This window comes from Poecilia formosa, unplaced genomic scaffold (genome assembly GCF_000485575.1).
Source record: "Poecilia formosa unplaced genomic scaffold, Poecilia_formosa-5.1.2 Scaffold81, whole genome shotgun sequence".
NCBI lineage: Eukaryota > Metazoa > Chordata > Actinopteri > Cyprinodontiformes > Poeciliidae > Poecilia > Poecilia formosa.
Window position 1 is genome coordinate 2,130,887 of NW_006800020.1, and position 14,742 is coordinate 2,145,628.

A 14,742-nucleotide genomic window follows, 5' to 3' on the forward strand; every position below is an offset into this window, starting at 1 on the left:
CACCACAATATGAATTGAATGGGGAAGGTGGAGAGGTAGGTGTGCAAATAAGCCATAACGTACAAAAACAATAAATTCTAAGACAGAGTTAATTTCATCTGAATATGTACAATATAGATAACAAAGTAGACAATATAACACTAAAAAAAAAAACACATACAAATATATAACACTATACTGCTTCTAGGAGGGAATATCTATAAATAAAGCTCACTCCCACAAATGATATCACACTGAAAAAGTTGCATCAGAAGTGCAACAGAACAATTGAAGAGCTGCTTGACCAGTGGGAGCAAGGAAGGAATGTGATTGGATAACACACATCAAAGTCACCTTGATCTCCGACTAGTTACACCAATGGCGGGGCGCCTCAGTGTTGTGATGCATAAACAAGATACGACAGGGCTGTTCTTTTTTTTTTTTTTCCTTTTTTTTTACGCCCGGCGGCTTAAAGCAAACAAAACCTCTAAAGCAAACGAGCAGAAATGTTTGGTACAAATCGCACAACACTGAGCGCGCACTGGTCTGACTTTTCAGATGAATGAAAAGGTTTTTCATTAGCTCTTTGGGTCCTGCCACTGAATGCAAGTTTGGACAAAGCCGGAAAATGAAGAGCAAACTCTTGTGTAAACAAAAAAAACAAACAAAAAAAACAATAAGTCTGCATCTACAGGTTTCACAGCATGATGTGTGACCATCTAGAAACCCACAGTAAATCGCAGATTGCAGAACATTTCAGCACACAGGGGTCTTAAAGCTCAAAAGCAATCCCCTCGATGATCACTCAGCTGTGATTTTGTTTCGAATTTAAACTTCAGAAACACATAGTTTGTGGCAGTTCACAATAATCAGAAGTTGCATGGTGTGAGAACAAAAAAACAGACATTGTTCTGGGAGGCCAAACAGTAGAACCACTGTGGCTAAGCTGAATATCAGGTGGAACCTGATCTCCTTAAAAAGCCAAGGCAGTCAAAGCCTGCTCTGAGCCGAACCGCTGAGTTCATTACAGCCACTTACTGTACAGGGGAAGGGAAGTGGATTCCCTGGAAAGATCACAGGGAGTGAGCCGGTATCACATCAACACACTGCCCTGGGACTTGGCATGAACCAGACTCCCACTGTTTAGTATTCTCTCATTACATAAAGTCTGTTTGTCATTTTCTTTTTCTTTTTTTTTTAAGAAAGCCATTAAAGCTCCAGATTAGGCATGGGCTGGTTACTGAAATCAATGTATTAGCATGGTTTTTAAAAGGTTGCAGCTTAAAACTCACTGAAGATTTACATTATACAGTGATTTCAACTTAAAGTCTTTCTAATGAGGAGCCATGGAAACAACAACACATTTTCCCTCCCCAAACTATTTCTGCACGCTGTTGGTCAGCTGGCTGAAAAAGGCCGCTACCTTTTGCCCTTGTGTTCAAGAAAGAACAAAATTTGCTGTTCGTGAAAGCCAAATGATTTTGACTTGTTGTCACACTTTGGTATGTCTGTTCAGCAGCCGGTTGCAGGATAGCTAATTAACCAATAACATTATCAGATCCCTATCGTTTTCTCTCTAAACAACAAAACCACAAAAGTATAATTCATGTTCTACATAATGTTCTACATAAAGCTAAATCCTTGCATATTTGCTTGTGTCTAATTATCAATAAAAGATTAACATTTTTAATCATAAAATATTTGCTATTTAACAATATCATAACTCATTGTAGTATCATTTTAGCAGGAGTACCAATACTTGTCTGCTTCAAATTAAAAGAATTGTATGAACTGTTTAAGAATTTATGTCTAAACCAGTAATAACATGGTATTTGTACACAAAGTTGTCATTCCATGAGAATTTCATGCTGGCCCATGCCTACTCCAGATTTTCTATATATTTCTAACAGAAGATTTTGACTTTATTGCTCAATTCAGGGCAGTGGAAAAATGGGGATTTCACATCGAATGCAATGGGATGTTCTGATATTAAAAGGGTAATGAAGCCTCCAAAGGGCATTACTGAACGGCTTGCAAGAGCTGCTACAGCCAAGGGCAGTACATCTAATTTGCTAAGATTGACAATCATATTTAAAAGTAGAATAAAATCATTTAATTACAGACCTCTGTTCGTAGCATGATTTCCAGAAAGCTGCTGTGGCGTAGCTTGCCAACTGGAAACTTGTGCGCTGCCACAGGCATCTTGGCAAAACAAAGGCTCCCTTTCTGAACTTTTTGAACATTCAGCACAACAATTTAAAAACAAAAATAAATGAGATCCAAAAGAAAAAAAAAAAAAAACCTCTAATAATCAGACGAATCCTCAAGGAGCTGATGTAACGCATCGCGGGAGGGAAGGCGGAACAGAGGTGCGTCTTAGTTGTTTTTCTTAGGCAAGAAGCTGAGGATGTATTCGCCCACGCCCAGGAAGTAGACGACCTGGGCGATGCCGAACAGAGGCGCGATGACCAGGGCGCGACAGTAGGCTCCCTTCAGGAAGGCTGACGGACCCTCGTTGCGCATGATTTTCCTGGAGAAGACATAAGTCATTACTTACACCAGAACAAAAGGAGCAGCATTAATAATCTGCCCGCAGAGATAATAATGAAGACTTCACACTTGCTTAAGCTGTACAGACATAATGAGGTCACCTGATACAGTCGATCACTCCAGAGTACGTGTCTTCTGTGCTTCCTCGAGTCAGGGACTGAAGTCTAGTCTTTATCACTGCAATTCAGCAAGCCCAGGGTAGACTGTGAACGTCAAGTATCGGCGTGCACGCTGCTGAAAATGCATCAAAACACGGCAGCTCACCATCAACGGGGTTGACTGCAACAGCCGCTGTGCTTCCTGCAACGCAGCCTGATATGAACGACACATAGAAAGGAGCGGGGCCCTCCGCGTCTTTCTTCCCCAGGTTATTCAGATTAGCAAAAAGGGGGAAGTAGATGACGGAGAAAGGAACGTCCCTGCATGCGCAACAAAAAGACGAGTCAGGCCTGGACATGGACAATGGATAAGAGTTTGTTGGAGAAACTGTCACTAATTTACCTGAGCAGTGTGGCACCGAGGCCCTTATAGAGTCCAGCAATACCCTTTTCCCTCAGTAGTTGTCTGGTGATCTGCATGGCTGTCGGGGACTTTGTCTCCACAGTTCCTGCTGCCACCGTCTCTGGCATGAGCTTCCTCTGAGCAGCTAAAGCCCATGAGAAACAAAGTACATCTCAAGCTCCTAACGCTATCCAAAGCGAAACGTGTATGTGTATTCTCTAACAACACCACACGAGGGCACTCTTTCCTAATGACATTTAAAGCTGTGGTATTGAAAAGAATGTCCCATTTCCTCTTACCGAGCCTCCCTGCGTCCTGCAGCTGGATTTTCAACATCTCCATAGGAGTTGTTACAATAACCTGTGAAGAAACAGAAATAAAACTTGTCAAACAAAGCATCCACGCATGCAGCGCGAGCGTTGTCTCTCAAAAAGTAGACATTTAGAGTGCTACTTGAACTTTTCCACATTTTGTCAAGTCAGTGTCACATCCCTCAAATTATTTTATTGAAGTTTTACCTAATAGACCACAACAAATCAGCTTATAATCATTAACTGAACAGGTAATATGGTTTTTACATCTGGCATCGGTTTGTATTAAGGTCGCCTGAGTCAATACCTGAGTTGCAGCTGCAAGTCTTGGGGGTATGTCTCTACCAGTTCTGCACATCTAAACTGCCATTTTCCATCTTCTTGTTGCCAAGTTAGCTCAATTTTAGCCTGAATAGATGGAGGGCATCAGATTTTCAGTTGGATTTAGATTTAGACTTTGACCACAGCCTTGTTGCTGGGTCTGTGTGTTTAGGGTTGTTGTCCTGTTGGCAGGTGAACCTCCAACCCATTATTAAGTTTCTTGTAGGCTGTGGTAGGTATTCTTCTTTTCTCTGTGCTTGGTTTCATTCGTCTTCCCAACATCATTAAACTGGTTTCCCAGCGTCTGCTAATGGAAAAGATTCCCAGGACAAGATGCCAACATCACCGTATGTCAAGAACATGATGGTGTGTTCAGGCTGATGAGCGGAGTTGGTTTTCAAACATGCAACACAAAATTATGGTCTCATCTGACCAGAGCATTTTTATGTCTGCTGTGTTCCCTGTAAGAATTGTTTTGGGTTTGTTTCAGCACTATACTTCTTCTTAAGCCCAGATGTGTGAACTTCACAGTCTAGGCGGACGGCCATGTCTTGCAGGTGTAATTGAGTATTTTCACCATGTCATATTTTGTAGCTCCAAGCTGGATGAACTTGAATGCCTAATGCATTTAACCATAACAGGTGATGTGCATCTGTGTAATGAAGGATTGTGTCGCCTAACATTTTATATCAAGGTGTGCATAATTATTAAGCAGCTTCTTTCTTTAGGCAAAATGGGCCAAAAAAGGAGATTTAACCAACTCTGAAAAGTCAAACATCACCAAAAGTCTGTCAGAGCAGTGAAGACTCTTGAAATTTATAAGATATCGGGGCGTGATCACAGAACTATCAGACGTTTAGTTGCAGAGTCAAAAGGGTCGCAAGAAACATGTTGACAAAGAAAAGAAGAATAAAGTGTTAAGCTTCAAGGAAGCCATTATCTTTCAGCACTGTCCTTTTCCATGACTATAACCTGCCTCTAGTAGCTAGAAGTAGAAGATGTTTAGAGCTTAGAGACATGGCCATGGTCAAGTAGGCTGAAACCCGACCACCACTGACCAAGGTGAAGACCAGACCAAGAAATATCTGAAGACAGATTTATTAGTTTTATTCCACTTTATTCCAGTCCACCTTAATGATTTAGTTTAACCTTAGTATAAATACAGCTGTTTTGTGAAAGTTTTAAAGGATTGCTAGAGTATAATAGTGTTAAACAGTAGCGTGAAGACCAAGGCACACAGCAGATAGGTCAGAGTTAGAGTTATGAAAAAGCAGGTATGAAAGGATTATTTTTATTAATCACCAACTGCAGTGCTCTGTTAATCCAGAATTTTAATAAACCTCAAACATAAATCTTTAAGCAACTAAAAGTGAGGTTTTGGCTTTCTTAGGTGAATATTTATTTGTGCAAAATTATTGGGCAGCTAGACAGTCATTGCACATCTAAATAAAAACATACATTTTTTTCTCCTATTTTTATCTGTTTTAGTGAGAATTATAAACAAACAAGTTAAAACTTTTCCATAAACATTTCTTACTATAAAAAAAGAATCATTGACAAATATAGCCCTCCTTATTTTCAATAACAGTGATAAAACTTTTTCATTTATGAAGTCTGTCAAGTTTCTCTGATCTGTTGCTGATCAACTTTTTATTCAGACACGTCAGAGAGATTGCCTGTTTTCCTTCACTCCTGTTTAAGAACCGTCTCAGTTTTTAGTTAGGTTAAGTGAGGAAGTGGCCATGTTATAAGTCTTTCAAATGTGACGCCTTTACTGTACTTGGATTCATTGTCCTGCATAAAAATGATTGTCGTTTTGAAAGATGCAGACTTATTTCTGCACCTCTGTTTGACGAAAGTGTCTTTTAAAAATTAGCAGCAGGTTTGGGGATTGATTTTGAATCCATCTTCAACCAGAAAAGGTTCAAACAGCACATCTTTAACTGTGTCACCCCACCCACACCATTACCCCTGATCACTGATCCAGTCATGGCCTCATCCATCTGGCCCGTGAAGAGTAATAAAACCTTTGCATTACACTTTTATTTGTGAGGCTTTTTGAAAAACCTTTCCTATTTTCCTTCCAGTTTTCAACTATGCACCACTTAGTGTTAGTTTTTTAAATAAAATTTCAATTAAAAAGATAAAATTTGACAGTTGCAACATGACAAATGTGGTCTGAAGACTTTTTCACTCAACTGTGTTTAGATAAATACTGAGTGAGACTGGAGGAGTGTGTGTGTGTCTGGAGTAAATCTACTGGCACCAATTGGCTCAATGTCAAGCCTCGGCCTTCCCTGTAGCTACACCATAGTAACTAGTTAACTAGATTAAGGGTGAGACGACCACGTTCTCAGCCACAATGGTAATCCAAGATCTGCTGCACTTAATCTAATCAGAGTGCTAAGGCTTGAAGCCTTTGCCCTCATTGACGAGAAGCATTTCCTTCGGACTCACTCACTCAGCGCACATGGCTAAGCACTCTCACAAATGTCTCCTATCTGATCACACACATCTACACAGCTGGCCGTGTATCTTCCTGCCTGCTAGCCTTACAGTGACTGCAGATCGCTCATTAGAACAGAACAGAGCATTGCAGTTCACTATCAGACCCAGATCACACCATCTACACACTCCAAGCGTGTTTCTTTGACTAACATGTCCCGCATTAATGTGGTTGTGGCTGATTGCAGCTGCAGGGACAGAGACAAATGAGGCAGCAGCCCGAGTCAACCTGAGTGTGCTAAACTCAGGAGTTTCAGATGGAGGAAACGAGGGTGCAACTGAAGCTACACCAGCCTTGTCCTCATTTACCTGGCATGTGCCCGCTCCACACCCAGCCAGCATCTCTTTGACCAGAGTGAGCTTCCTGAGGAGGAAAAGAAAGATAAAATGCAAACTTCAACTTTACTTCTTAACATCCTTGAAAGCAGAAGAAGGTACTGCTTGTTCTTGTAATGCTAATCTTTGTCTTCTGTATCAACATGTGAGGAACAGGAACAGATTAATAATTCACAAGGAGAGCAACTGGGACCAGACAAGTCAATCATTCATCAGCCTGCATGTTTGTTTCCATGGAGATTGAGATAGATGTCCTAGAAAGCTTCGGGTTTATCGGTGCATGCAGCTTTTAGGGGCGGACAATGGTTTCTTGTTTTCAGTAAAACCAGGTAGGTAATGGTTGCTAATGTTTGAGATATGAAACCATTATTTGTTACCTGTTGACCAGATTTCTGTTCAGAGTGTTGCGAGCTCACATATAAGTGACTTTACTGTTAGTGCCTTGCAAAAGTATTAATACTCTTTGAACTACTTTTGGGTTATTTACTTTCTACACCTTACAAATACAAAGTTCAATGTATTTTATTGGGTTCTTATGTGACAAGCCACACAAAGAAATGCAGAAATGTAAAGGGGAATGAACGTTATACAAAAATTAGAATATCATGAAAAAGTTAATTTCAGAAAGTGAAATGTATAAACTACATCGTTTTATCACACACAGAGTATTTCAAGTCTTTATTTCTTGTAATTTTGAGCGTTACGGTTTAAAAAAAAAAGAAAACCCCAAAGTTTGTGATTCAGAAAAATTTAACAATTATATGCTACCTTACATTGGGAAATTACATAGAATTACATGGACATTTATTTATAATGTGTCTTTAACAAGACACATTATAAGCCACACAGTTCGCAGCATCTTAAAATCCTCTGAGTATTCGAGAAGAGGACAAAAAGGTGAAGGATTAACTGGAGCCTTGGGGTGGAAGTGCAGGCAGCTAATATGTTCGGCTATAGATATGTGAGTAAACACGGCAGTAATCTTCAGAGTGAATTAGAGGAGAAGGTGAACGTAAGTCAGGCTCTCAGCACTTTGATGCCTCACCCATCCTTGGAGAGGTGATGCCTGAAGAAGTCATTAGCAGCCAATTTGATAGCCTTCTCTGGTGTAACTAGCGTTAGGTTCACCGCAGCTCCTAGGAGGATAAAAACGACAGAAAGCCATGAAGAAAAAAACTGTGTGTTCCAGAGTTTAAAGTAAAAGTGTTCGACATACCTCTGTACATCCCGAAATACCCCTCTGATCGAATGGTCTTAATAAGGCAGTCTGACCTGAAAGAAAACAACAACAACAACAACAACAGGGGTCATGTGCTGTTGGACAAGATGCAAGACGACACAGATCAGTTCTGAATATGACACAACTGTAAACTCTGTTGGGATTTAAGGCAAGAGCTTCTATACAGTACATGCTGGTGTAAAGGCGAGATCCATTTTGCTGGTTTTGCAGGCGAGTCTTGGCCAGGTCAATGGGAAACACACAGGTCACTCCGACAATCCCGGCAATCCCTCCATTGATCAATTTGGCAGGCAAACTGCATGAAACGGAAGACCAAAGAAAAGAAGTTACAAGAAAGAAAGGAAAAAGAAAGTGTCACAAAATCATTAAAACATCATGATTCCCAGACATCTTTACCTGATCTGTTTATCAGCCATTTATCTGAACCCCCGGCTGGTCGCAGTAAAACACGTTGGTTAGCTGGTCACTCTGGAGATGTTTGTTTTCTTTGAGATGATAATTCCTGTGGCGTTCCGCTGTCTTAGTGAGACAAAGTGGTGTTTTCCCACTCGATTTAATCCAGTTGTTGTTGCTTCAAGTAAGTCTGACAGAAAAGAGAGAAAAAGCTGCTTGAGTAAAGTGATTCTGATAGAGAAATATCCCAACAGGAAACAGGACCAGCAAACCGACGACAAACATTTCAAAACAGAGTTTCTTTCGCAACAAGCACTAAAATAGCATGAAGCAGGCAGTGATTCTACAGTCTATTCAACTAGGAGTAATGAAAAACTATCAAAAACAAAATGCACAAAAATTGTTAAGTACATACTCAATTTCTCCAACATTTTAACACCAGGGCAGCTTTCCAACTTTCTTTCCACAAAATAGGAACCCAAAGTACGTCTGAGAGTTTTATTCAACTCTAAATATCCACGTTGGAGTTTTGAGCTTATACATTTTAAAATGTTTGCCACAGTGGAGCATATACTGAATTTAGTGAACATCATCAGCCTATTTCCCAGTAAATGAAGCGCAGTAGCCTGAAAATCTAGATAAGAGAATTACATTTTATCAGCATTCTTAAGGATTAATCTTTGGTTCTTCAACAATCTTAAAGCTAAGACTGTGACAGATCAACATGGATTAGGTTTGGTCCGACTAGAATATCATTGTGGAGGTTAGAGAAGATTACAGGACACCAATCAATGATGTTCATTGCTAATAGGTAACGGAAGAGCTTCAGAACTACAATATCTGAAAGTGTTAAACAGAGAAACTCACTCAAAAAGGAACTATAATAGCTCTAAATCTGTAAGAAAAAATCATCGGCTTTGCAAAATGAAGACTCCAGATTCCCAACAGATATTTGAAGAAATAACCAATCAATTCGCTTCATTTCATTACCACTGTGGCTACAATCAGACATGGTGCTAGTTCTTTCATAGTGATAGGCGATACCTGGAAACAATTATTCAGAGAAAAAAAAATTGAAATAAATAAATGGGAGAAAAATGCCTGAACTGTATCCTGTATCCTGAAGGTTGTTATAGTTAAAACATCTTAACAACCAGAACTGTTACTAACAAGGCCTGATGCCAGTGACTGTCGTTCATTTGCATGCACAATGAGGCGATTGCTAAGGTATGTAAAAAGAAAAAAAAAAACTCCAAAGCTAAACACAGCAAATTTCTTGCATTAACTGCAAAAAAGACACATTTCCTCTCTGAACAGTGGATGCTAAGAGCGCTGTAAGCAGTCCTGCTGCAGAAGGAAATGTTTCTGACAGTTTTCCTAACATAAAGCTATAATGGCTTCGGTGAAACAACTCTAACCACCACAGCATCTGTTCATCATGTGACCTTGAAGCCTCGTGCTTTATGCAAACACGCTTTTGCTGGGAAACTGGAGCAAAACAAGCACAGCTAAATCTGCCTGCCTCAGATGCGGCATGCAGACAGAAAACAGGGGGGGAAAAAAACGAGATGTGTGTCACTATTTTTTTGACGCAGAGGGTCTTTACTGTGAAAAGATGCTTCCAATTTCCCCTTTTTTTTCTCTCCACCCCTCCATACACCAATCAAAACCTGCCTCTGCTCTCCTCCTCTCTCCTTCCCACCAGCCCTCCCCCAACATTTCTCTCTCAGTCACAAGTCACGACTCAGTAGAAGCAGCTTTTACATCTCAGATCTTTGCTGACTGGTGGGTTTGCAGTGTGAAGTGTGTGTGTGAGTGTGCGTGTGTGTGTGTGTGTGTGTGTAATGTCCTAAATTCTCCCAGATCTTCTTTCTGGGAGACTCAACAGCAGGAGTGGATGTTTTAGGTTCATGGTAACCTTAGCTGGCACTGAGCGCAGCAGCATCTGGTGTGTTTAGGTGGATGGGGGGCTTTTACTGGCTGCTCCAGGGGTGGAGGAAGGAGGAGCAGAGAGACGGTTCAGAGGAGGTCACTGAGAGTGTGTCTCTGCCGCACATCTAGCTCTGTTTTCTCTCACAGCGGTGACATTTAGCCTAAATTTTCCTTTCACAGCATGTTCTTTTAGTTTCTGTTCTCTGACAGTTACTTCCCCATGAACAAACACATGTTAACTCCGTACTCAGCACTTCATTTTTTTAGACCGCTGAATAGCCATGCACTAAAGACTAAATGTAGCGGTAGTCCAGATTCCTGTCGCCTCGTGAGATGCAGCGTGAAGCTGACATCTCCATCCTTTTCCACCATGCCATCAACATTTCTTGTCGACTTTAATCCACACGACTGCATCTGCGCTTGCACATGTCCCCAAGCCAAAGCCTGGCTGCAGTGTCCTGTCGTGACAATCAGACTCTGTATTTGGACACAACTAGGTCCACTGTGAAGTGTCCACGGAAAAAAACAAAAAAAAACAACAACTCATCAACCAAGGCTCCAAGGAATCTGTTACAATCTCACTAAACTGCTCTATACCCGAATGTAGCATATTCCTGCATTGCGTTGAAGTAAAATCAACAGAATTGTTACATTTTAGAGCAAGAAAACCCTAAAGTCTCAAAAGTATAAAACAAATAAATCACAATCAGCCTTTCTGATTGTGACTTATTTCTGTGTGTTTCCATAAGTAAAAGGTGATTTTCTGGAAAAACAGAGCCTTTTGAGTCACGTCCACTAACAGAGCAAGGCATAAATATATGATGATGTAGCATCTTTGAAAATATTTCATAGAAATTACATTATTTTCTTTACAAAAACATAATTTTTCTATCAATAAATTGCTGAATAGCCATGCAGCTGCTTAATGACAAAATAGCTGATGGCAACAAGAACTTGAAGTTCACGGGAGACCTAAAAAAATCTCGCTTTCTTGAACATTTCTAAACAAAGGTCATTTTTTTATGTTTGCACCACAGGAGCTGATAAGTACTGATGAGCACACAATAAGTGATTATGCAACCAGTGCAGAACCTTGAACTTAACTTTAGCCAACCTACTAAAGCAGCTATTGGATGCAGCTGATTAAAGAGCTAACACACAATGATGGTGCTGAGAAAGACTGCAGTCCAGTTTGTGACCCTTGTTCATCACAACAAGTTATTCAATAAGACTGTTGACTCTTTCTTTAAGATATGACATGTAAATATGATAACATGTTCCTGCCAGTTAGAGAACATCCAGTATAAATGATTAAAACACAGTAATTTGTACATGCAAAGACATTTAATATTAAACACACCAAATACAAGTATGTTTCATGGCCATCAGTTAAGTTCACGGTTTTTAAGTCTGAATAATGAGGTGGATTTAAATTAAATATATTTCATTTCAAGTGGCATCATTTGCTTATTTTAAATAGAAAAGTCTGATGATTCCCATATTTGATTTCCACACTATTGCAGCCACACTGAAAACCTATGGCAGCCTGCCAGTCGCAAATAGAGGCTGCTAAGTAAATGGACAGATGCACGTCTGCACTCAGATGCATTAGGGGAAAGTAAACAGGATCAATGCCTGGATAATTTAAAGATGAAGTGATGTAGTTGGTAGAGCTACTGCTTTAAGGTATCTCACCATGAAGAGCTGAAATCAAGCTTTAAGAATCTGCAGACTGTTCCATTTCGATTTATTTCCAACACAAACTGGATGCAAATTATATTTATTTCACACAAATCAACCAGCCAGAGGCAAATACCTTCTCAATCTAAGCTCCAGTGCTGCTCCTCTCTTCTTAAGTGCTGACTGTGTAAAGGCCGTGGTGAATGAATGACATTCAAGTTTGGCTAAAGATACAAGGTAGTGAGTGGCTATGGTGACAAAGCCTTGTTGCAATCAGCACTCATAAAGAACCCATGTGACTAGGGAAGACAGCACAGAAAATGAAAAGCAAACGCAGCCTCTTCATTAGCTCAGTGCAGGCAGTAGATGCCAGTTCATCTGTCTCACATGAGCTGGTTCCATTAACACACTGCACACTGAGCTCCCAACAGCAGAAGTGTGTTTCTGCAGATATACTGCTATGAGCTGCAAGATCACAGAGGTCAGATCTAACGCAAAGCTCCATCTGTGTAGAGCTACACTGTATTATTAATATTTCTATTACTGTCAATAATATGAACTGTTATGAAAAGATAACTGGCTTGATTTCTGACTGATGTCTAGCATTAAGAAATCACTTCATGTCAGGCTGAATGAAGTAGATAAAAAGCAACACATCAATTTCAAATCTAAAGATATTCAAGAACAGATGACAAACAAAGCCACTGACCTCCATTTGTTTGGAAATGTTTACAGAGCCATTTGTAAGACGTAGGGACTCCAGGACAAACGATTTAGAGCCACTATCTACAAATGGACAACACACAAATCAGTGGTGAACTCTCCTAGGAGTGGCTACACCACACAGCACATCAATGACTTGACTGGAGTCACAAAAGAACAACATCTAAAGTGACGTATGCTTCATTCGTCTCTGTTGAGGTCAGCATTCATGACTATCTTATGAAAGAGATCAAACAAAAATGTAATTCATGGGATACTTCCAAGGCAAAAACCAATACAGACATCACATTCTCATAATTTCCAAAATCACATATTTTGGGAAAATATTCTGCAAATGTAAGTGGCTGAATTTAAACAATTCTGCTAGGAAAAGAGGACCAAAATATTTACACAGTTACGTACAAAGCTGATTTTTTTTTTTTTGGCAGCTCTTGCTGGCAAGGACGACTCGACTAGTTCGTTTGTTATTTTTAAGAAAATATGTAAGTGTGATTCACGCCATTATGGATTTTTTTTCATTTACCACATTTAAAAACAGGCAAAAAGGGAAAATATATACAGAATAAAATAATGTGTAAAGTACAAGAAAATAAATAAGAAGACAGTCATAACAACCACTCAGGGTTTCACAGTCTACTCAGGTCCATGGCCAAAGAATCCAGAGTCTGAGATATGTCGACATGAGGTATAAACAGAAAGTAATGTAATAGGGCTATTGTAATAAAATGACTCATGCATAATCTACTATCTGATTTAGCTCCATGACAATGTGTCCATATTGGCCGTATAGTTGTTTATAAAAGGAATGCTTTTAATAATCCTCCAGACTAACATCCATCTGTGTTCTCCTATCTTAATGCTTCACTGCAGTGCTGCAAATATTTACGAGATACTGAATATTTTTAGTCTTACACAGCAGTGCAGGACCAAGGGATAACATTTACTATTTCAAATCTTTCAAATCTGATTAGTATTTCCTCTTCCCTACAACATGAGGATTATAAACGTAGTACATACTTATGAGAGCTCACTCCCAACCCGTTTTTAGAGCCAGATCTGGGCATAGAAACACATTTTGTGTCACTGATTCTCTGCTCTGAGATCATATTGCAGCCATTCAAACAGTACAACAGTGCTTTTTGAAATCACCTGTTGCGGGCCAATGATATCAGGTTGAGTCAGGCTTTTATGTTTTAGAAAAAGGCTCTTTGTGCAGATGAAAGGTGAAGAGTTTGGTCCTTCCTCCGACTCCACAGGTAGTACATGGAGGCTTTGTTTCTGTAAACCATCTGGGGATTTCTTTATCTTCACGCTTTTGCCTCAATCTCAGTTTTCTTGCTGTTAGAAGAAAAAAAATAGAGAAGAATAATTGCTGACTAACTTCACATTCTCACATTTCACCAAAAGCATCCAAATGACTTTGGGAAAATATTCTGTGGAGGGAAAAAAAAACAAAAAAAGCAACTGCTTCCAGTTTGCAGATTGCAGCAGACTGCAACATGAAGGTACAACTCTCACACAGGGATGATACAAAAGTATCCTTCTCCTGCAGCGAGCCTCCTGCTTGTGGGATACTTAGCACATTTCTGTGAAATCCCTTTGGTCTTGCCGTGCAAGCTAGTAAAATAAAACAAGGTTTGTATGGCGAGTCACAGTAAAACTACTTTCTAAGCTCTGGTCTAAAATGCTGAGCAGTTCCAGCAGATAGCACAGGATGTCACCTAAAACCTAAGAATGACTCACCTCATCAATTATTTCCAAGCAGTTGGAATGCTTGACTACACTTATAGTCTGAACTTTTCCATACATGTACAAGCAAGGTTCCCCATGCCAGTTTTAAAATAATTAGATTTTTGCATGTTCCTCTGCCATCCTGCTCAGCTGATAAATACTCCCATGTGTATGTTTTACAAGGCTTTGAAGCCTTTGCAGTGGATGCCTTGGGTTACAGAATAATGGCCCTTGATGGTGCAGTGGCTTGTAAAAGTATGCATGTCACTTTAACTTTTTTTTAAAAATAATTTTATTCTAATGTATTGTCTGCTGGGATTTATGAGCCACACCAAAGCAAAGTAGTGCATGTTTGAACAGAAGAAAAATTATTTTACAAATAAAGTGTGGCTTACATTAGTATTAATCTTCTATGCAGCCACATAGCTGCTGGTGCTGATTGTGGGATTCGGACAGGTTACCAATTGGGTAACACAGAGACACACAGAGCAAACAACCATCCACACACACACACACACACACACACACACACACACACAC

At 39.8% G+C, this 14,742-nt stretch overlaps 1 protein-coding gene across 2 annotated transcripts in view; it reads right to left on the reverse strand.

Moving 5' to 3' along the window:
* Positions 1-437: 437 nt before the first annotated feature.
* Positions 438-14,742, reverse strand: part of slc25a22a (solute carrier family 25 member 22a) — a 15,908-nt gene continuing 1,603 nt past the window's right edge. The window contains exons 2-12 of one of the 2 annotated variants that reach the window (XM_016673726.1): positions 13,621-13,809; positions 8,140-8,326; positions 7,913-8,038; positions 7,720-7,775; positions 7,549-7,639; positions 6,477-6,531; positions 3,330-3,390; positions 3,031-3,175; positions 2,794-2,948; positions 2,631-2,706; positions 438-2,509 (exon numbers count right to left, since the gene is read on the reverse strand). In XM_016673726.1, the coding sequence (XP_016529212.1) occupies positions 2,356-2,509; positions 2,631-2,706; positions 2,794-2,948; positions 3,031-3,175; positions 3,330-3,390; positions 6,477-6,531; positions 7,549-7,639; positions 7,720-7,775; positions 7,913-8,038; positions 8,140-8,159 (939 nt within the window). In that variant the 5' untranslated portion in view covers positions 8,160-8,326; positions 13,621-13,809 and the 3' untranslated portion in view covers positions 438-2,355. The remainder of the gene's footprint in view (positions 2,510-2,630; positions 2,707-2,793; positions 2,949-3,030; positions 3,176-3,329; positions 3,391-6,476; positions 6,532-7,548; positions 7,640-7,719; positions 7,776-7,912; positions 8,039-8,139; positions 8,327-13,620; positions 13,810-14,742) is intronic. The other variant, XM_007556907.2, reaches the window with a different exon arrangement.